The 20,767-nt window shown below is 48.8% G+C and overlaps 8 protein-coding genes across 8 annotated transcripts; 5 read left to right on the forward strand and 3 right to left on the reverse strand.

Moving 5' to 3' along the window:
• Positions 1–157: 157 nt before the first annotated feature.
• Positions 158–2,424, reverse strand: N7518_005045 (uncharacterized protein; the record flags this gene model as incomplete). The annotated part of the gene is made up of 2 exons (XM_057185972.1): positions 158–2,039; positions 2,093–2,424. 2 exons carry the CDS (start codon positions 2,422–2,424, stop codon positions 158–160), a joined length of 2,214 nt encoding a protein of 737 aa, XP_057042742.1.
• Positions 2,425–2,505: 81 nt separating this feature from the next.
• Positions 2,506–3,518, forward strand: N7518_005046 (LysM peptidoglycan-binding domain-containing protein; the record flags this gene model as incomplete). The annotated part of the gene is made up of 4 exons (XM_057185973.1): positions 2,506–2,534; positions 2,591–2,781; positions 2,832–2,889; positions 2,984–3,518. 4 exons carry the CDS (start codon positions 2,506–2,508, stop codon positions 3,516–3,518), a joined length of 813 nt encoding a protein of 270 aa, XP_057042743.1.
• A 3,355-nt stretch (positions 3,519–6,873) lies between these two features.
• Positions 6,874–7,782, forward strand: N7518_005047 (uncharacterized protein; the record flags this gene model as incomplete). Its single annotated transcript, XM_057185974.1, has 3 exons — positions 6,874–7,185; positions 7,259–7,659; positions 7,716–7,782. The coding sequence occupies 3 exons, from the start codon at positions 6,874–6,876 to the stop codon at positions 7,780–7,782; spliced, it is 780 nt and encodes a 259-aa protein (XP_057042744.1).
• A 483-nt stretch (positions 7,783–8,265) lies between these two features.
• N7518_005048 (uncharacterized protein) lies at positions 8,266–9,037 on the reverse strand (the record flags this gene model as incomplete). Its single annotated transcript, XM_057185975.1, has 2 exons — positions 8,266–8,718; positions 8,768–9,037. The coding sequence occupies 2 exons, from the start codon at positions 9,035–9,037 to the stop codon at positions 8,266–8,268; spliced, it is 723 nt and encodes a 240-aa protein (XP_057042745.1).
• Positions 9,038–9,808: 771 nt separating this feature from the next.
• N7518_005049 (aminoacyl-tRNA hydrolase PTH2) lies at positions 9,809–10,513 on the forward strand (the record flags this gene model as incomplete). The annotated part of the gene is made up of 2 exons (XM_057185976.1): positions 9,809–10,133; positions 10,209–10,513. The coding sequence occupies 2 exons, from the start codon at positions 9,809–9,811 to the stop codon at positions 10,511–10,513; spliced, it is 630 nt and encodes a 209-aa protein (XP_057042746.1).
• A 746-nt stretch (positions 10,514–11,259) lies between these two features.
• On the forward strand, positions 11,260–13,272 carry N7518_005050 (U4/U6-U5 snRNP complex subunit SNU66; the record flags this gene model as incomplete). Its single annotated transcript, XM_057185977.1, has 1 exon — positions 11,260–13,272. One exon carries the CDS (start codon positions 11,260–11,262, stop codon positions 13,270–13,272), a length of 2,013 nt encoding a protein of 670 aa, XP_057042747.1.
• Positions 13,273–14,037: 765 nt separating this feature from the next.
• Positions 14,038–15,575, forward strand: N7518_005051 (uncharacterized protein; the record flags this gene model as incomplete). Its single annotated transcript, XM_057185978.1, has 5 exons — positions 14,038–14,157; positions 14,228–14,306; positions 14,372–15,300; positions 15,360–15,419; positions 15,474–15,575. The coding sequence occupies 5 exons, from the start codon at positions 14,038–14,040 to the stop codon at positions 15,573–15,575; spliced, it is 1,290 nt and encodes a 429-aa protein (XP_057042748.1).
• A 2,591-nt stretch (positions 15,576–18,166) lies between these two features.
• On the reverse strand, positions 18,167–20,575 carry N7518_005052 (RMD1 family protein; the record flags this gene model as incomplete). The annotated part of the gene is made up of 4 exons (XM_057185979.1): positions 18,167–18,444; positions 18,499–18,684; positions 18,770–20,459; positions 20,522–20,575. The coding sequence occupies 4 exons, from the start codon at positions 20,573–20,575 to the stop codon at positions 18,167–18,169; spliced, it is 2,208 nt and encodes a 735-aa protein (XP_057042749.1).
• Between the last annotated feature and the right edge of the window lie 192 nt (positions 20,576–20,767).

A 20,767-nucleotide genomic window follows, 5' to 3' on the forward strand; every position in this document is an offset into this window, starting at 1 on the left:
AGAAAAGGTTGTGGAATTCAAATGGCCATTATGACCCAGTATATTATCTGCGAATTCAACATTTGAAAGGATAAAGAATTCAAGGCGCTAATCCCTCAAGCACTTGCTTGGGCTGTACTGAATAATCCAATTCTCGGGGGATTGTTCCTCATGACTTTCAATTCGAATGTCTTCTTCCATGTTTCAGATGAGAAGAAGACTTCCCAGTTTCAACAGGATATGCTACCCTGGCAGAATTTCTCGAGTCAGTAGGCAGTCCACTCGTCGTCGATGCCGATTCCGACGTGGTGGCCAGCAAAGGCATATCAATTTTCGCATCATCCTGCTCATCGTATGGGATTCCCAACGCCTCGCGCTCCTTTACACAGTTGTCCGATTCGCATTTCAATAGCCCCAGCTCATAGAGTTCCTCGGGTGTCACACGACGAGACGAATTTCCTTCATCGAGTATGATGTCCTCCGGGTTGAAATCAAAGGAAATCGGTTCATCAATACCATAGCCCAATGAACGCTTTGCTGGCTTCTGCCGTGGTGGTTTTAGCCCTTGTGTCAACGCTGCTTCGGGGTCCATTGCATACGCAGCGGAGTCATGACCTTGAAGATAGTTGACGCCATACCAACGATCATTCGTCATAAGAGCAAACCTATAATCATGCGTAATTTCAGGAAGGCATGGATTGTCGGCAAGAAGGTCGTCGTTTGGCATGTTCGTAAAATGCATCACCATCGCGTTGACTGTGTAGACAGTCGACTTGATCTCAGTACAGGTACTGCTTGTAATAGGTCCGCCTTCTAGCTTGGTCTCTTTTTTATAATCTTTGCAAATATTTTTCCAGAGCTGACCAGCGCCTTTGTTCTGGCTTTCCGGCAGGAAACGCAGCCATTGGGTGTACGTGGTTCCGGTAGACTCCATGAATGCAAAAGGCGGATACTCGTCTCGGTTGCATTTGTCCACACCCAGGCTCTTGGCGAACGGGGGTACCCAGAGCAACCAGGATTTTAAATGCTCCTTATCCCATACAGCAGGAAGCTTCCTATTAGACATCTTGTCTACAGGACATCGCAGCGTAGAATAGCGGTTCCAGTAGCTCACAGAACTATAGTGAGCGCATGCTTGGGGGTATTTGTCTCCGTCACAAGTAACAGTACTCGGGGACGAAGTAACCGAGGTGACGGTGGTGTGAATCGTAACGGTTTCTGTACATGGCCTCGCTACTGCAGCTGCCGGATATGCTCTGTTGCTCTGAGGTGTGAAGAGGCCACTTGAGGACCACTGCCCAGGTATGCTATTCATAATATATCCGGCGCCAAGGACAAATAATGTGAAAGCTGCCAGGGGAAAGAGGCACTCTGTGAGTGTCGACAAGCTTGAATCATCTTTATAAAGTTGGACAGATGTTGCATCTTTCCGAATGATACCCTGACCACCAGTAAATATACTATTGGCATTGCTTTGCGGGCAATCATCAATGATGTTGGTGGTAATAGATTCGCAGCAGTAGCTTGAGAAATGCCCGGATTTGCACCCGGATTTGGCGCCTCCCACATGGGTGTTTTGGGCCAACAAGATTGTTCCAGATGGGCACGTTTGAGAACATCCACCTGGCTTGCCATACCACTTGCAATTGACCCCTGTAACATCTGCTTCAACGCATAGGGCACGATTGTAGCCATTCCCACCGCCATGACATCCATCGGCGGTGTATATTCCTTTATCAGCATCATAGACCTTTCCATGACCTAGTGTCCACTGTGAATACCCCGCATTGCATTGAGGGGCCGCAGAGCAGGCTGTCCAGTAAGAGTAGAGGTTGACACTGTTCTGAGAGCTGATTGCCGAGAGCTTGTCAAGGGCATATGAGGGATTTGACGAGACGTCGTCGCCAAGTAACTTCAATCCGCTCGTGCTTAGGTCAACCAATGCCTCCTTGGAGGTCGCATTGTCCAGGTCAACCGACCACACAAAGCGTCCTCCCAAGCATTTTGAATTTGCAAATGTCCGTTTCAGATCAAGTGTTTCAGCGTCATCGTAGGAAACCCTATATTCATCAATTAGACCTGCTACAATGAGTTCGTCTCTGAATGATCTTACCATTGATTATCATCCCAAACGATGTATTTCACAGCCGCTGTTTCTTCCAAAATTGGGGTCAGATTATTCTCTGAGATGACATTCTGAATTTCAGCATCAGAAAGAATGCCTGCTGTGTCCGTGCATTCTCCTGGAGTTCCACCACCACTGAATGGACATCCTGGGGAGGTGCAGGAAGACTCCGAAAGTGTAAAAGAGCGGCCATAGAAGGCTTCCCCAAGCACAATAATCTTAACAATGATCTTAACTGCTTGACCCTCATTAATCGGACGATTTGTGCGCCCCTTTCGTGCCCCATCACTGTGATTGATGTCAATGCCAGCATTATCCATGTTACTGAATGGGTAGATCAATATGGAAACTTCACCCTCACCCAGTTCCTGACCTGGAATCCATACATTGGTCTCCCAGTAATGGCCAATGGAGACACTGTGTGCTCAGGGTCAGTGGTAAACTTCTCTATATACCTGGCCTCGGCTGATGTGAATTCCTTGCTAGTCCTCCCAGTGGTGTCTATGTACCCTCTTTGGCAACGGCTTCGGCAACTGTCTTCACCACTGCAGCTTCTCCCACCGCCCCTGTCCCATCTGGAACTGACTCGGATTGTGGATTGTACTACACTGTTCAAAGTGGAGATGACTGCGCCTTAATCTGTGAGAAATACGACTTGACATTTGATCAATTCCGCGGTAATTTCAAGCTCTTGCGATATAATTTGCTCAAAGCTAACAGGGCACAGAGATGAATCCTTCTATCAATTCTACATGTGGCAATCTTCTCCTTGGAGATGACTATTGGTACGGCAACTACAGATTCACGAACTCTATCAATTTGCTCCTTGTTACATTTGCTTTTCCCTTGACCAGAATTATACTAACGTTCATCTTGAAGTGTGGCTCCAGTAAATGGGGTTTTTACAGCCACTTCCACGACAGGAACGGCCACTGCTTCCGTGACGTCCTCTTTTGTCACTCCACCAGGCGAGACAGTCACGGGAATAACCCCAGAATGCTACGAATGGTACGTTGTACAGTCTGGCGACGGCTGCGATACAATTGAGTCAGAATACGGCCTCACCGAGGCCGAATTCATTGCGCTTAATACATATATCGACACCGCCTGCGATAATCTTTGGCCGGGATACAGCTACTGTGTCTCGGGAATTCCATTAGCCAGTATCATGAGTTCAACGCAGGTTGTCACGGCGACCTCAACTGCGTCTGGAACCATCACAACGCCGACTCCCACACAGACAGGAATGGTGAGTAGTTGTACAAAGTTTTATGAGGCACAGTCAGGAGATGGATGTTGGGGTATTTCGGTCGATGAGGATATCACTGAAGATGAATTCATTGACTGGAACCCGGCTGTGGGGGTCAACTGTACTGGGTTGTGGCCGGACTATTACTACTGTGTAGCTGTATAAGCGCGTTGCATAAGGAAAGAGGCGGAAATATGCATGGAAATTTACACAATTTGAGCTGATGAAACAACCTTCCAAGCCCGGGAGGTTGTGACCCCTGGAGTTGTGTACATAATTTGGTATTTTTGGAATTATAACATGAATACCGTCGGGTATTGTAAAATGTGTCTTTTATACACTCGGCGGGATTTAGAACCATTGTGGAAGGAGAGTACTCCTCCGATCTTCATAAGTTACTTTCTATTATCAAATTAATCAAGCTTGCAATCAGGTCAGGGATACGATATATTAGATAGCAGGCAATAGCCTTTTGAAGTTGATCTGCTACTGGTAGGCAAACAGTACAGGAATCAGACCCTAATGTGTGGGCAACCCATCTTAAACTAGCAGAATTCGTCGTTGCCACCGACGAGGCCCGTGTTCGGTCTACGCCAAACTCGGGCCTCCGGGCCGTTGGGCTGTCGGGGGCCGGGGCGCGGACCCTGCTTGGAAGTTGGATGATGCACTTTTTTTATTTTTTTTTTCTAATTTGGTTTTTTTCCCCTAATTTTCATCTTTCTTTCCATTTTTTTAATCCTTTCTTTTCTTCCGGTGAGAATAATAACATCATCGTCATCATCATCATCTCGCATTTGGTTCTACGAGGTCAACTGATGCTTCCGTGGTCACCTTACAAGTCATGTGATCTAAGCCTAGTACTGTCCTTTCATCTCCCAACGTTCCATGAATCTCACCATTCGATTCCTTCGCCCCTTACGCAACATTGTATCCAGTCTTTGAGAAAATTCTATTCTGGCCATCGTCCGTCTCTAAAATCGGTGCCTCATTCCTGCGCAGCTTTTCATCTTGCCCCACACGATCGCTGAAATGGATGTGAACTCCCCAATTGCCGCTCCATCTCCCGCTAGTCAATGCATTTTCGCCAAATGTTTAAGATGCTTTTTGATTGCTCAAGTAATCCAAGCGGCCATGGTTGTGGCAATGATTGGACTCCGCTGGTGCTGGAAACGATACCACCAAAGAGAAACCCCGCCCCTATATATACCTCCCCAGGCTCCCCCTTTACAAGAAGATTTGAATGGAGTCCAAGATATTACTACTGAGTTTCATATCTCTCGGCTCCCCTATAGCGAAGATACAATTGTCAATATCATCAGTGATATATACCGTATCTATCTACAGCTAAATTATATTTCGGATTGGGAGGTCACCTGGGCGCTACCAGGAGGTCACAATATTAATCAAACGCTATGCGAGGAACTTCATATTGACCCAGTGGTGATCTCGCTTATGAAGCGACTACCATATTTTCGATTCTCAAGGACAGCCAGCGATGTCGAGTTTATCTACCGTTGGTCAAGAGCCTTCACCTATCTTCAGGACTATGAGATCCGAGGAGGTCGTGATCCGGATCGATTTGAGATTGACGATAACCCCCGACCAGACTTCCTTCTTCCCCACGAGATAGCTTTGACTTGTTCAACTGATGAGGGCTGCCATATAATCCTCGATACAAAAGAAAGTTAGTGTCTTCGTTGTTTTTCCTGATTTTCTGTGGTATCTAGGTAGGGAGCATGTTATTGATATAACTTGCAGACACAATTCGAGTATGGGACTTCCATGACTTACCTCCGGACGATGATTATCGACAGTGTCATCCATACCATGCTCCGACATACCTCGCATCCTATCTTCAACGAGTCAGATCACTTGAGATCCTCCCTAATATGACAAGATATCCTTGTGACTTAGTTACGGAAGAAAATGATATTTACGGCGTGGTAGGTAATTTCTTTTTCTTCTATATACCTTATATAAAGACATGGTCTAATATTAAGTATTAAATGTCTACAGTACCCTCAAATCAAGAAGATTCTCCAGGAGCAATATGGTTGGCCTTATGACTTCCGTGAGGCTGAGTGGAAGGCTGTTTCAAAAGTCACCTGGGCGAGAATTAGTCGTCAAGATCCTACTTATGAAACTGATAGAGAAGACGAGTTTGAACCTGAATGTTTGAAGAACGGTGGATACGATGCAAGTTATGACATTTGGCATGGAAAGTAACAACGGCAAGGCAATATGATCGTGCATGTTACGAGCCAATTCGATTCAGAAGAAAAGAGTGCAATTCCAATCAAATTCTAAGTACGAAGAAGAAAAGGAAAAAGAGAAACTATCTGAGTGCGCGTTCTTCCCTTCTTATACCCTTGCGTTTATCTCGCTTAATTCTCGTTCGTCCTCTTAGGAAGGTGTAAGGGTATAATCGTTCCTGCCTCGTTTGGTAAGTACAAGGACGTGACCGCTCCTACCCCGTTTAGTAAGTACAATCCTTCTTAGATCGTTATATAACTGTGAGACCCCTAGGTATGGAATGCCTAAGGGGAATGCTGTATGTAACGGAGGATCGGGAAATAGAGATAGTGATATACGCAGTGGTATATTAGAACTAATAGCTGCTTCTCTAAAGAAGCAGTATACGAGGATAATATACAGGTTTATGGGTTATATGACCTAAGGAGGCTGTGCAGGCAGTATACATTACTCCTGTCCAGTCCACAGTCCCCCACGCACCCAGGATGGGTGCTCCACACACCATGACAGGTGTCATACTTCAGGCATCAGCCTTCTTAGTACTAGGGTCCTGACATCGAAGGACCCTCCTCGGGGCCATTATATTTAATACTTTTAATTGGGTCCTATATTCTAGTAGGAGTTGGGGTTTTAAGGTTTACAGGTCCGCCGTTTACAATATCAATTTCATACTTACAAAGTGTTCCATTCGCAAGACCAATCGGATACATGCATTATAGACCTTCTATTCGACCAGGTTGAAAGATATGCAACTTGAAGCACCAGTGTTTTCTAGTCACAAGTAGTTTTCAGCCTCCAAGAGACCCAATGGAAACAAAACGATCTTCTAGTATACATCCTAAAGTTGTGGGGTCGGGAACTTTATGCACGACAGAATCCACATGGACCGAGAAGATTGCCCTGAAAAAGATATAATCGATTGCAATGAAAGAAATGATAGTCAGAAGGCATTTAGAAGGCATTTAGAAGGCATCTGGAATCAATCTAGAACATTATCTGCACTAAGGAATGGCGCCATTGGTGCAGAGAAAGGAGGCGCGGGAGTGAATTCAAGCGTTGTGGTTGGCCAGCGCTCAGGCCAGCTGTCGTCCCAACTAGCCATCTCCCTCTGAACACCATTCTTCCTCTTGTCCCTGACCGTGTCAACTCTATCCGCCTTTCAGTCATTGGTATGTATTCTGATATCACTAGTTTAACCTTGTATTAAACTTGATCCATCATTCCCGAAACCTGTTTCACTAATCTGTTCCACGCCTCAGCCCTCAAGATGCGTTTCACGTCGCTCGTCACCCTCCTCCCTGCCCTGGCCATGGCCCAGGAGCAGGTTCCCCTCGCAGACCGCTTGCAGGGGTGGTTCAACCAGGTCAAGTCCTACGTGCCGACAGCAGCCCCCGTTGATTCCCCGGTGATCGAGAAGCTGGCCGAGAAGGTTACCGAGAAGAGTGTCACCCACCTGTCCCTGGACAACTGGAAGTCCGTCCTTACCCCGGGACCCCAGGCAGAGGATTGGCTGATCTACACCACTGGTGGCAATAAGACCTGCTTCGGTCGCTGCGGAACTGCCGATAAGGCATTCAAGGTGAGTTGATATTTTGCCCCCGACGCGTCTTTCGCCAGTCACAAAACTCTAACGTCTTGTTCTCAATTCCCAGGAATCCGTCCTGTTGTTCTCCGCCGATCCCACCTCACCCCACCTCGGATACTTGGACTGTGAGGCCAACCAGGTCCTGTGCGCCGCCTGGTCCGCCAGCGCTCCCTCCGTCCAGTACTACCAGGTCCCCAAGGAGCCATCTGTTGGCGAGGAGCGTGCCCCGACTCCCCTCCGTAACATCTACCTGAACGCCACCACCGTCACCCCCGAGACCATCTACGAGATCCACTCCAAGAAGACCTACGAGAAGGTCCCCCTCTACGAGGGTGCTCTCCACCCCGTTGACGGCTGGGTCGCTAAGTACCAGCTCAACATCCCCATGGGCTACGTTATCTGGGGTCTCGGTGCTGTTCCCAGCTGGCTGTTCATGATTGGTATCAGTTTCTTCAGCCGTACCATGATGTAAGTTGGAATTGATTTGTGCTTGTCATTCGATATCAGTCTAACACCGGAATTAGGAGCCGTCGCGCAGGTCCTACTGGAAACGCCCCTCGTGCTGCAGCCCCCGCTGGTAGCGCAAACTAAATAACCTCTTTTGGTCCCTGTTGGTGTTTTGGGTTGTATATAATCAGTGGTAGTGTATTGTGACGTGTCCAATATACTGCTTGGGTTGGTTTGTGTTCTTTGTTGGGCAGTCATCTGTCGGGAATGGAGCCTCTTCGATCTTAGGCCTTTTTCTAGCTACCTTTTTAATCAACGTATCCTAGCTAGTTATCTAATAGGATTCTGTAACAGATTCACCGAATGTATTGGTAACTGTTAGATGCCAACCTTGCTTTACCTCTGTATCCAGAGCATTATTTAAACAGTATATCCCATTATACAGTACATCCCGAAACCGGTGCAACCACTACACTCTTCCATTGACTTTCTATTCTTCCGGCAGTTGCGTGTGTATTTCCTCGTATTGTAGTAATATCAGGCATATATTTGCTTGTAATCTCAATAAACATTCAGAGATACGAAATGCATAAATTCTTCGACATGTCAATGTCATTGTACCAATTTCTAATGCAATGACAGGGTATCTAACCACCCGCCAAGTCGTAAGCCTGTAAGATATCCCAAATGTGTCGATCTGTCTTCTCTGACATCCAGCTCCTCCATATCACGAAGGACCCGCTCAGTATATTCGCCAGCGCCGCTAAGTTCCATAATAAGTGCAATGGCGCGGTGGATATCGAGAAGCCGGGGGGATGGTAGATCTACCGTGTGATAAGGACTTAGGCTAAGCGATCGTGTGACGGGAAACAAGGGGTCACGTAAGAAAGGACTGCGTTCTGTAGAGTCAATCCTGTACTGATATTGTGTGCCAGTATGTTCGAAATAGATTTTAAATTCGCCGAATAGCCGGTGGTAGTCTAGCGTTAGAGTGAGGGCGTTCATGGGACCATCAATAAGATGGATTATTCCAGGATCGAACATGTCCAAGATCCGAAGAGCACTTTTCTTTGAATCACTCTAGGCATATTAGCACCGTCAAAATACCAATCCTAATAATTAGACATACCAAATCGGTTTCACCAGAAGCTACTGTCGTCAGACAATAAGGGAGAATTTGGGCAACCTCCAAGTATTGAAATTGATCGCTAGACTCATCCTTCAATAGGTTCCCGTCATCATCAGCACAAAATTCCGCATTCTCCTCGAAACACTTTCTGGCTGCTGCTCTATCGAATTTGCGAGACACTATACAGCAGTGGCGGTCGCGTAGAAGACAATTCTGCTGCCACGTTCCGGTCTGTGTTAAGCTCTGCAGCGATAATAACGACATAGGCATTGGCTGTAGTATCTTGACTGATGATACTCTAACTGCAATTGCAAATTAGTATATACTCACTGGAGAACCAGTATATATATATATAAGGGATTAACGAACGGGGAAGGAGGAAATTTTCAACGATATACTCAGCAAACTTTTCTAGGCTCTCGTGAAGCTTGTTTATTTATTCTGGCTCCCATGAAGAAAGTCCCTCGAAGAATACCAAGGCGTGAGTGATATCAAAATCAACGGCATGTCCTTCATCATAAAGCAGGTCCTCATAGATGTATAAGAGGAAGAAAGTCATAAAGGTATCCAGTGATTTAACGTACTCGAGAGTAGCCTGGATAAGTGACGCAGGCCGATAGCCCTTCCGAACGGTCTTCCCAGAGCCATAATGCCGTATAAGCCTGATCATTAGGTTCCTTGCCGACTTGTGCTGTTGTGGTGTTAATGATAAGGGCATTGAGAAGTCTAAAGCCCCCTCTATGGAGGAATGGTGACGGTGAGTCGCCATCGCTGGAACCTTAGGGTGAGGCGAGGAAGTCGAAAGACAAAGGCAGAACTGGCGCAACGAAGTCACACGATTGAGAATATTTATACATTGTATATAGAATATAAAGACATCCAGTCTCTAAGAATGTGTTTCATCTGAAATTTATCAAATTAACGAAGAAAGATGAGCCCAAGGTGACCGCCTGGAGGATCGCCTGGACTTCGGGTCCGTCGGTCACTGGACTTCACGTTTTGTTCCACTGCGCCCTCCAACCACCAACCAACCAACTCAAAATGGCCGCCCCAGTACCGTTAGATCGCATACCCCCCACGACGGCCGCCTATGTGATTGCAACAGCCATCATTGCAGGCGTGACCGGATATTTTATCGGCCAAGGCTCCTCAATCAGCCTCTTCAAAGAAAAGGAAGGGTGGCCAAACAGCTACGATGTGAAGGTCCACAGCCACTCCTCCGACGAGGAGGACGAATCAGACTCTGAAGAAGGAGAGACCGACGATGAAGATGAGGGCAACGGCGAAGAACTGTCGAGCTTCAAGGATAACAGCGAGGAGGTGAAGCTGGTGCTCGTCGTTCGCATGGACCTAGGCATGACCAAAGGTATGTGTTCTTCGCACAACGTTTCAATTATTCCTCACATTTGTGTTGCAAGCGCTTACAATCTCTTCCTTCTAGGCAAAATCGCCGCTCAATGCGGCCACGCTACCCTTGCTTGCTACAAATACTTCCTCGAATACGCACCTGACTCGCCTATCCTCAGAAAATGGGAGCGCGGTGGCCAGGCCAAGATCGCATTGCAGGTCAAGTCCGAGGATGAGCTGCTGGTGATGCAGGCTCAGGCTATTAGCCTTGGACTTTGCGCGCGCGTTATCCAGGATGCTGGGCGCACTCAAATTGCAAGTGGCAGCAAGACCGTGCTAGGAATCTTGGGACCCAGAAGCGTGGTTGACGGGGTGACAGGACACTTGAAGCTGTTGTAAACGAGTACACATTATACATTTGCTCATTTGGCATTTAGATAGGCAATGACGATCATGACCTCGACGACCAGGTTTCCAACGTTACGGTATCCATCGCGTCGAGCATGCGACACACGGTGGTACATCATATGCGGGCATAGTCGACATAATTGTAGCACGTTTCCTAGACACACTAGTCGCGCAAAAACGGGACCTCCTTTGAATCTAGGAGCTTTATAATAAATTACGAGTTCTATATAAGATATGTTGGCAAGTCATGGTTATTCCCTAACCTCAGCGGCCAACGGCCAATCGGCAAAGAGATATGAAATATGACGCCGTCCGACACCAAGCTATCAAGCCGAGCTCACCAGTGGGAGCTCAAGACCCGCGTCACAAGGCGCAGACAATTATTCTGAGATCTGTCGACCGGAAACCGTAAAGGCCATCCACAAAAATGATGGCTCCAAGCTCGTCGAAATGCCCAGCTCTCAACCACCACACAGAAACCAGTCAGACTGGAGTCCATGGACAGGAAATCTAGGCACAGATCCGGTTTTGGTAAAGAAGAAAAAGAGGAAGGAAAAAGCGGAAAGGCTCTTATTTATGTCCCCAAGTGGGGCCGGTAAGATTTTATGGCGCTAGCCTAGATAGGAATAGTGCTATGTGGCCACGTCATGTGACCCGATTGCGGTTATCAGGAATCCAAACGGCGTTGCGCTGATAGCCATTAGTACCTTTCCATCCCTCCTCCACACACCGTCAAAATGGCGGACGCTCTATCCATCGAGCAAAACAACAAGATTCGAGTGGCTCTTGGCCTCAAGCCACTCCCAGTTCCTGGCGCCGGCCCTGAATTCAGAGAAGACGGCGACAGCGAGTCCGGCGAGGAAGAAGACCCAGCCAGCACTCTCGAGTCGCGACAGGCGGAAAGTTATGAAAACTGGAAGAAGATCCAGGACACCGCCGAAGCGAAACGGAAACGAGATGAGAAGAATGCCGCCATCAAGCGGGCGCGTGACATTGCCCAACGGAATATACAGCTCCAAGGATCGACACTAGGCGAGGCGAATGGCGACGAACTCGATACCAAAGCCTGGCTGTCACAATCCAAAAAGCGCCAGAAGAAAATCGAGAAAGAACGCGCCCAGAGACTTGCCGAGGAACTCGAAGAGCGGGAGCGCGTTGCAGAAGCCGAGTACACTGCAGCGGATTTGGCTGGTATCAAGGTCGGACACTCTGCGGGTGCTTTCGATGGTGGTGAAGATCACATCCTGACGCTTAAGGACGCCGCGGTGGATGATGAGGAAGAGGACGATGAGCTCCAAAACCTCGATTTGGTCGAGAAGGAAAGGACCGAAGAGAGGCTGGAGCTTAAGAAGAAAAAGCCTGTCTACGATCCCACGGCGGAGAACCAGGGTCTCCTTTCACAATACGACGAGGAGATCGATGGCAAAAAGCGAAAGAGATTTACACTCGACGCCCAAGGTTCAACCGAAGAACGCGAAGCAAAGCGACAGGAAGTTTCCAACCAGTTGCGGAAGAACATTATCAGCCTCGACTTTGAACCGGAAATGCCATCATCCGATTACATGGACATCAGCGAAGTCAAAATCAAGAAGCCTAAGAAGAAGAAGGCCAAAGCTACAAAACAGAGGACTTTGATAGACGAGGATGACGTTGCTCCGGTTGCGGATTCGACCGATACACAAGGATCTTCAGCTATGGATATTGATTCGAAGGGTGGAGTCCTAGTTTCTGCTCCCCGCAAGCCCATCAACGAGGATGTTTCTTTCGTGGATGACGATGACCTTCAAGCCTCTCTTGCGTTGCAACGACGAGCAGCTTTCAAGAAGCGCAAGAAGATCAGCCCTGAGGAGCTTGCTAAGCAGCTTCGAGAAGAGGAGACTCAGACCCCGATGGATATTGAAAATTCGGATAACGAGGGCGAGGGGCCTGGCCTTGTTATCGACGAAACCTCGGAATTTGTGGCAAATCTACACAAGCCTACACTTCTGGAGCAAGAAGAAAAACACGCTACAACCGCGGCCAAAGAGCGCGAAAGTTCCAACGCGGAGCCCGAGGGTGAGGGCGTCGAGATCGATATGGACCGTTACGGCGATATTGAAGACGAAGAGGAACTTGCTGCGCGCATCAAGCGCGATGAAGTATCTGCGGCCCAGCCACCACAACTTACCGGCACCGGCCTAGAAGAGGAATCAACTCTAGACCATGGTCTTGCTGCTACTCTATCAATGTTGAAATCGCGCGGTCTCGTCAAAGACAACGACAGCACCAGCCAAAACGCTCTCATGCGTGATCGCCAGCGTTTCTTGGCCGACAAGTCGAACCGCGAGTCCGAAATCGAGCGACGCGCCCGACAGCAGCGTGAGCGGGACCGTACCTCTGGTAAGCTTGATCGCATGTCAGCCCGCGAGCGCGAGGAGCACGCGCGCTGGGAGAACAAGCATCGTGACCAGCAGGAAGCACGTCATATCGCCGAGGTGTTCAACCGCGAATACAAGCCCGACGTGCAACTGCGATATGTAGATGAGTTCGGTCGCAACATGAACCAGAAGGAAGCATTCAAGCAACTTAGTCACCAGTTCCACGGCAAGGGCAGTGGAAAGATGAAGACCGAGAAGCGCCTCAAGAAGATCGACGAAGAGAAGAAGCGCGAGTCTATGAGCACGCTGGACAGCAGCCAGAACACCGGCATGAACACTGCTGTGGGCACTGCTGCGCGCAAGAATCGCCAGGCTGGGGTTCGCCTGGGCTGATGCTTTTTCTTTCTTCCCAATAGCCAAATACCAATTTACGATATCCAAAGTCTATCCCAAAAGTCCTTCCGAAGCTCCGTAGATCCGTAGATATATTTAGATAGTTATATTTAGGCCCGATCAGTTAGACGATCAGGCAACGTTGCTGCAGGGAGAAGACGGATGTCACCAAGTTCAATCTTATGTATCCGACTTCGTACATATGGGATTGACATACAGGTATTTAACCCAGTTGTCCCTATACAACCTTAGAAATAATCAAAGTGGTCGGAATGTCAGACACGAGGAAAAATGGAGAATTCCTTCTCCAACTGTGAGGGGAAAAACGGTGTAGATCCAGACAGTTCACCGGAGATTCGACTTGCCGACAACTGTAGAAATGGGCTGATGTTGCTATACATGCGCGAATGGATATATATAAGGAACGCACGAAGGAATCCAGCCAATGAATCATATCCAAAATCCTAGATATCATTACAATTCCCTCATTTCCAGCAACTAAACCATAGAGAACAACAAATATTTAGCCGGAGGATTGCTGCAAATTCCGATTGGTTGTACCTGGTACCTCCACCCAGGCGGAGATGCATACCAACTCGCAGGTACCCGATACCGCTATCACATGAGTCAGGGCAAAAACATCGGGACTACGTCTCCGGTCCTTTATATTCCTTCGCTCTCCCGATCCTTCCCTTCTTCCTTCCAATCCCAAATCCAGGAGGTCCAGGTCTTGCCCTTTCGATTTTCTTCGTCTACTCTGCCATTATGCTTTCCACTTTCAGAGTCGCCAGCCGGTCGGCTGCCCCCCGTGGGGTCAACTTGCGTACCGTCTTGATCGGAGCTAGAAACGCATCGGCCTGGGCCAATGTTCCCCAGGGTCCTCCTGTAAGCTTTGTGCTTGCAACCATCGTAATCGTGGTTTGAAAGGCCAATTCTAACGTAGCTCGGTTAATAGGACGCCATTCTCGGTATCACCGAAGCTTTCAAGGCCGACTCCTTCAAGGAGAAGATCAATCTCGGCGTGGGTGCCTACCGTAAGCCCCGTCCCGAACAATCGTGTCGCGTAATGGATTACTGACGAGTCATCTCGCTGTTTTAGGTGACGACAAGGGCAAGCCTTACGTCCTGCCCTCTGTCCGTGCCGCTGAGGACAAGGTCGTCGCAGACCGCATGGACAAGGAGTACGCTGGCATCACCGGTGTTCCCAGTTTCACTACAGCCGCCGCGGAGCTCGCCTACGGCGCTGACTCCTCCGCCATCAAGGACAACCGCCTCGTCATCACTCAGACTATCTCCGGCACCGGTGCCCTGCGCATTGGCGGTGCTTTCCTCCAGCGGTTTTACCCCGGCGCGAAGAAGATCTACATCCCCAACCCCAGCTGGGCTAACCACAAGGCTGTCTTCTCCGACTCCGGTCTCGAGGTCGCCCAGTACAGCTACTACAACAAGGACACCATTGGCCTCGACTTCGAGGGTCTGATTGCCGATATCAAGGCCGCCCCCGAGGGCAGCATCATTCTGCTCCACGCTTGCGCTCACAACCCCACCGGTGTCGACCCTACCGAGGCGCAGTGGCGTCAGATCAGCGATGTCATGAAGCAGAAGGGTCACTTCGCCTTCTTCGACATGGCCTACCAGGGCTTTGCCAGCGGCAACGCCGACAAGGATGCCTTTGCTCCCCGCCACTTCGTCAAGGAGGGCCACAACATCGCTCTTTGCCAGAGTTTCGCCAAGAACATGGGTCTGTACGGCGAGCGTGTCGGTGCTTTCTCCCTCGTTTGCGAGAACGCCGAGGAGAAGAAGCGTGTCGATTCGCAGATCAAGATCCTCATTCGTCCCTTCTACTCCAACCCTCCCGTTCACGGCGCCCGTGTCGCCTCCACCATTATGAACGACCCTGCTCTTAACAAGCAGTGGCTCGGTGAGGTCGAGGGCATGGCTAGCCGCATCATTGAGATGCGCGCTCTTCTCCGCACCAACCTTGAGAAGCTCGGCAGCAAGCACGACTGGTCCCACATCACCAGCCAGGTGAGATCTCAAAACTCGATTTCCTAAGTATGATCCAAATGACTAACATGATATTCCAGATCGGCATGTTCGCCTACACTGGCTTGAAGCCCGAGCAGATGGACACCCTTGCTAAGGAGGTAAGATTTATACCCGCATACTTTCTCTAGTCTGATCGCTAACGACTCTCCTAGCACTCTGTCTACGCTACCAAGGACGGCCGTATCTCCGTCGCTGGTATCACCACCGGAAACGTCAAGAGACTCGCCGAGTCTATCTTCAAGGTTACTGGTTAAATTCAAAACCGCTTGAAAAGAAATGTTGAAGGATATACGATAAAAAATGAATGATGGAGGAGTGAGAGAAACCGAGCCTGGGTTTCTTTTTAAAATCTCGGTCCTCTTGTACTGATATCTAATGTCTCTGTTTCAAATTTAGCATTGTTCGGCTCTGTCCGTCTTAACGGGGATTTTGGATTCGTTTTCTACACTTTTCTTTTCTTGTTCCCGTGTTAATACTCTGTAAACTCATGTAGTCCATCCTGCTCTCTCATCCACTCTTCGACTCCAAGACCAACACTATATTCAAGCTAAGTTTGACCTTGCTTGCCTCACTTTGCTTTTACTTCCCAGCCTCCATCTACATTTACCCCAAGCTTGATATAGATAGTATAACCACGGTCAATCTCTACGAGATCGAGACCCTCTGGTCGGTTTATATATTGATCGGCATGAATATGCCTTCTCTGAAAGCCTGGCCGAAAAACCTAGCCCCGAGTGGGCCTATTACCGCGGAGGATGTTGGGGAGTGAAATACCCACGGTATATATACCTGCCCCCTCCCACTTTCTTTCTTCTTTACACCACTCCAGGTCCATCACACATCGTGGTTTTCCAAGAGCACGTTCAGTTGGCGATGAGATAGGCCAGACAATAAGTGCCGTGTTCGGTTCGCAAGGCTATAACATCGCATTTACAAACTACAAATGCTCTGGACGCGCACCCCGACGCTATAATTATGGATAGGCAGGGAACCATCGATTTTGTTGGTGAGCTTAAGGCTTCGGATTCCTCCACGGAGTTGATAATGCCTGAAATACCGGAGTTCAGAATCGCAATTGGACAAGTCGCACGTTATATGAGGATTTCTGAATTCAAACCCCAGCAAACTCAGCGAACTTACGCAAACCTCCTCCCTGTTTCCCTACATGCATTCCTTGCCTAGCTGAAGGTGGGTGTGAATCTCTAGCTAGGGACATTAATAGGTTCAAAATCCGACAACCAACTTTATGATGTCTTTAGCAATTTGCTTACAGGTCTTGCTTCTTGTTACACCGAGTGGCTACACCGAGTGAATCTAGGAAATACTTGTCTGGAGTAATAGCGAGCACTAATTAATCCTCGGGAATAGTGAAAGCACGTTCAAAACCATCATCTCAAAACTCCACTCCAGAGGAAATCGGCCCTATATTGAGGCTGTAGCAGCCACCCTTATCCAACCAGAAAAGCGAAACTCTGGTGATGGGATAACCCTGAAATACTCCATACATACCGAGTTTGGGCGATTTACTATCGCATTAAAGCCAACTGTAAGTAGCCAATGGCATATCGTATAAGCTATGACCTTGTTTTACTCACATACAAGTGCGACATCAGGACGAAGACAATATATACCAATGCTTTCCCGCCTCCCTATACGAGTTAGAGCAGTAGCACTGCCCACAAGTGGCACCATCCACTTGACGCAACCGATGGTGCGCAGGACTTAGGATGGGACATGTTATTGACCGTTATCTCAGAGACTGGGAGGACATCAAGTGCGAGGCCACAAAATCCCTCGATGAGGCTGGGGGAACAAATGTCAATGAGTTTCTGCAGGCTGGTCTGTGGGAGCATGTTCTTGCTTGAAATGTCAATTCTCTTACTTTCTTATTCATTAATAAACAATGATAGCTTTCCGCACTCATAGGCCATCCATATCGATGTAGAGATCACCCTTGTCAAGGATACAGAGGATGTGTGAGTGACTAGCTTTACTCGACCAAATTGTGGATGGAATAGTACCCCTCCCAGGTCTAAAACTAGGTTGATAGGACCAATCGTAACTGGCGTGGATCGAGACATCTCATGAATGATAAGAATTGCGAGAAGAAAAAGCTATAGATATAAACAAAAAACACATTTCCAGGCGTGTCATTGTCATCTCTATACTTTACCCAATATCCACAGCGAGATCAAGGACCTTAATCTCTTTCCTATTCCAAGGTTTGTTCTAGGAGTTGAGTATCTACAAGTCATAAATGAACTAAGCCAAATGTGTACAAGGACTGTATGCAGCCTAGACCGCGCCGATGAGTCTGTACAACATAATGTGCTGGCAGCAGCCCCCCTCTGCCCTACGTTGCATCTACACCGTTCTTTCCACGTCGTCTCACTGGTCGATAAATGTATTGCCAAGACTCAATGTACTCCAGCTATAGAACTTGTAACAGTCATACCCACCTTGATGCAAATCGGGCCTGAGTTAAGCAAGGATCTACAACGCTGCGGCTAGGCTCAATGAGTAGCTTGGAGGACCTCGGATGTCCACGGATATGACACGCCTTTACTCAATCCAAACTCCAAAGTGGCTTTGAAAGAGCACCTAGCGTCATATGGCGGGGCAATATTAACTACATGCCTGGGCAGTTAGAGTAGTATATGAAGACCGAGAATGTGAAGTGTAGTGTTGCTAAAATGGTAGGCAGAGGAACAAATTCAAAAAGGAAACATGTATTAAGAATCTGTCAGTTTTGGGGTAATATGCAATCGAAGAGAAATTTTGTCCAGTGACCCCTTCCGCAACACCAAGTGCGCCATAACATCCACATTTTAGAAAGCCAAATGAATCAATATCCTATCATTCCGCTGACGCCCATATCCGATCCAGCGCCTGGAGGTCCGAGAGAGGGACAGATGCAGCCTGGAGGTGCATTGGCGGCAGAGTATGGGTACCACTCCGGGGATGGAGAAGGGGCGACAGATCGGCCCATGACACGGGCTAAGATATTAGCAGGTGAACGGGCAGACCCTTGGCTTGAATTGAGAAGAGCGAAGCGGAGGAAGACCTCGGAGGTTGTAACAATGATTGAAATGACGATGAGGACAATGATAATCCAGGTTTGGTCTAGAGTGAGGTTAGTTGGGAGGCTGGGGAGCGAAAAGAGAAGGTTAGACATACGGGAAGTGCGGTTGTCGGCAATCGAGTCGGACAAGATTTCTGCAAGATCGAGGAATACGCGACATCTCTCGTTGAGGACCTGGATGCGTGGTTTGATCTCCAAATACTCGCGCACGGCGAGGTAGAGCGGGTAAAGGGTTGGCTCGCTCTCCCAGAAGAAGTTGGGGACGTCGAGCATATTAGAAGCTAGTGGAGAATGTTAGTAGGGAACAAAGTCTCTTATCTGCAGCATAGCTTGCAAGACGACCCATAAAGGGGGTTAGGAACTTACAAAGGTTGACCTCGACACGACTCTTGAACAATCGACCCAAGATCCGGAAGACTTCTTCGCGCTTCATGCCCAGTTGGCCTGAAACTGCAAGACGTGTGGGAACGTCTTTAGCATCCGCCATCTGTCGGGCCATGACTTCCTCGAAGAAGCAGAGTTTAGTGCTCTGTGCAATACCATGGCTAATAGCGAGCTTGATCATGTGGTCGCCACTGCGAAGAGTAATCATATCGTTATAGACTCGCGGGCGCGAGATCTCAGTCGAATACTCGAAATGGAACTCCTCTGTCTCAAAGTCCTCCTCATCAAGAGGCATCGTCGCTAGAGGGATAGGGATACCAGTTGCAGATGATGTTGCAAATGCCAGATCGGCCAGCAGGTCTTTCTCTTGTCGCTCGGTGAAGTTCCAGAAGACGACAACGCCGTAACTGAAAACGAACATTTCAGCCACATTGTATAACGTCCGAGCTGGGGCTTGCGGTGTTGAGGACGAGGAGGATGTAGGGGCTGGCAGAGAAGGACGGTCTCGAATAAAAGTGTGGGTATCATCCGTGCTGTGTCTTCGGCGGCGAAGTGCAGGTTCAGGCGAAGATTGCCCAGTCCCTTGGTTGCTGTCTGGTTGCGGGAGTGGCGAGATATGCTGCAACCCATCGACACTAGAGCCGGAGCTGGTAGCTTGTTCATGGTCATCAAGGAGGTGGCCACGAATTTCTTCACTGACACCATTCAAGAATTCCGCATGATTTCCCTCCTGGGAATCATGACCCTCAGGCTGTGGCGGCGCTTCATAATGGTGCTCATCCTCTGGACGATTGTGTCCACCAACCGAATGCTCCTCCGTCTCAAGCATATATTCATCATGATGATCACGAAGTTCATTCCGTTCAATCTCCTCATCCAACAAGGATTTTCCACCGGGGTATTTCAGCACAGGGCTACTCCGCAGACGATACCCCTCATGGCCCGGCAAAAGAGGGAGGTGATACGCGGTGTAGAGACAATCATCATAGAGCTTTGTCCGTCCACCATGCTGCTCCTTAACAAAAGTAGCAAGCGACCCCATCTTATACGCCTGGGCTGTACAGTACGCCGTAACACGCGCAAGCTTTTCCGTCCGGCGCGCCTTTGGCAACCGCTCCGCATAACTCTTCGCGCGCTCAGGAGCAATACGGCGTTTCTTCATGACTTCTTCCTCATCCAGCAGGGGTGCAAAATCATTATCAATGCCGAAATCACCCCCAAGTCGCTTCGACACAAGCAATTGGCGTCTGATCCTTTCCGGGTCGATATTTTTCTCCTTGGCTAGACGCGCGACAAGCTCCTCGTCCACGAGGTCGGCACCATCGGAGTCATCGTCTTCTTCAATTTCGCCCTCCTCCAGTTCGCCGGTGTCAGGCAGAAGAACCAGCTTTTCACTGACTTTCGTTGTTCGAGGCGGGAGTCGCGGTTGCGCAGCGAGTCGGCCCATCGTGCCGCCGGATCCTGCTACTGCGCTGCTGCCTGAGCTGGTTATCAAGCCTCCAGATGCGGAGGCAAGACGGCGTGCCCGTGAGATTGGTGGTGGGCCGCGCTGCTGCATTGAAGGGACGTCAGAGGCGTATTGGAGGACGTTGTCGACGGTGATGAACCGGGTTGCGGGCGAGCGGCGTCGTCGCGGTATCTGGGGCTGTTGCTGGTCTCTTGAATCTGTGACCTGTATTAAAAATATGTGTTAGTTGAGCTTGGTTGTACGGTTGATTTGATAGTCAATCCTACCAAGACGGTTGGGCTGCGCTGGCTAGTCCCTCGTCCTCGGGCCGGCGGAGTCATTGTCAAACGAGCTTAGAATAAGCGCTTGAGTATGTTTGTTTGTAATTATTTGCCGGCACTTTCCAACATAGAAGAGATAATTGACCGTGTATGTATCAATTGCTATGTCTGATGCTCCGAGCCAGCAAGTTCGAATGGCCTCGAGACTAAACCCAACTGGGAATAGTTCATTGAGCGACCAAATGACGTCTA

Source organism: Penicillium psychrosexuale, assembly GCF_028828465.1.
Source record: "Penicillium psychrosexuale strain IBT 29551 chromosome Unknown utg000003l, whole genome shotgun sequence".
NCBI lineage: Eukaryota > Fungi > Ascomycota > Eurotiomycetes > Eurotiales > Aspergillaceae > Penicillium > Penicillium psychrosexuale.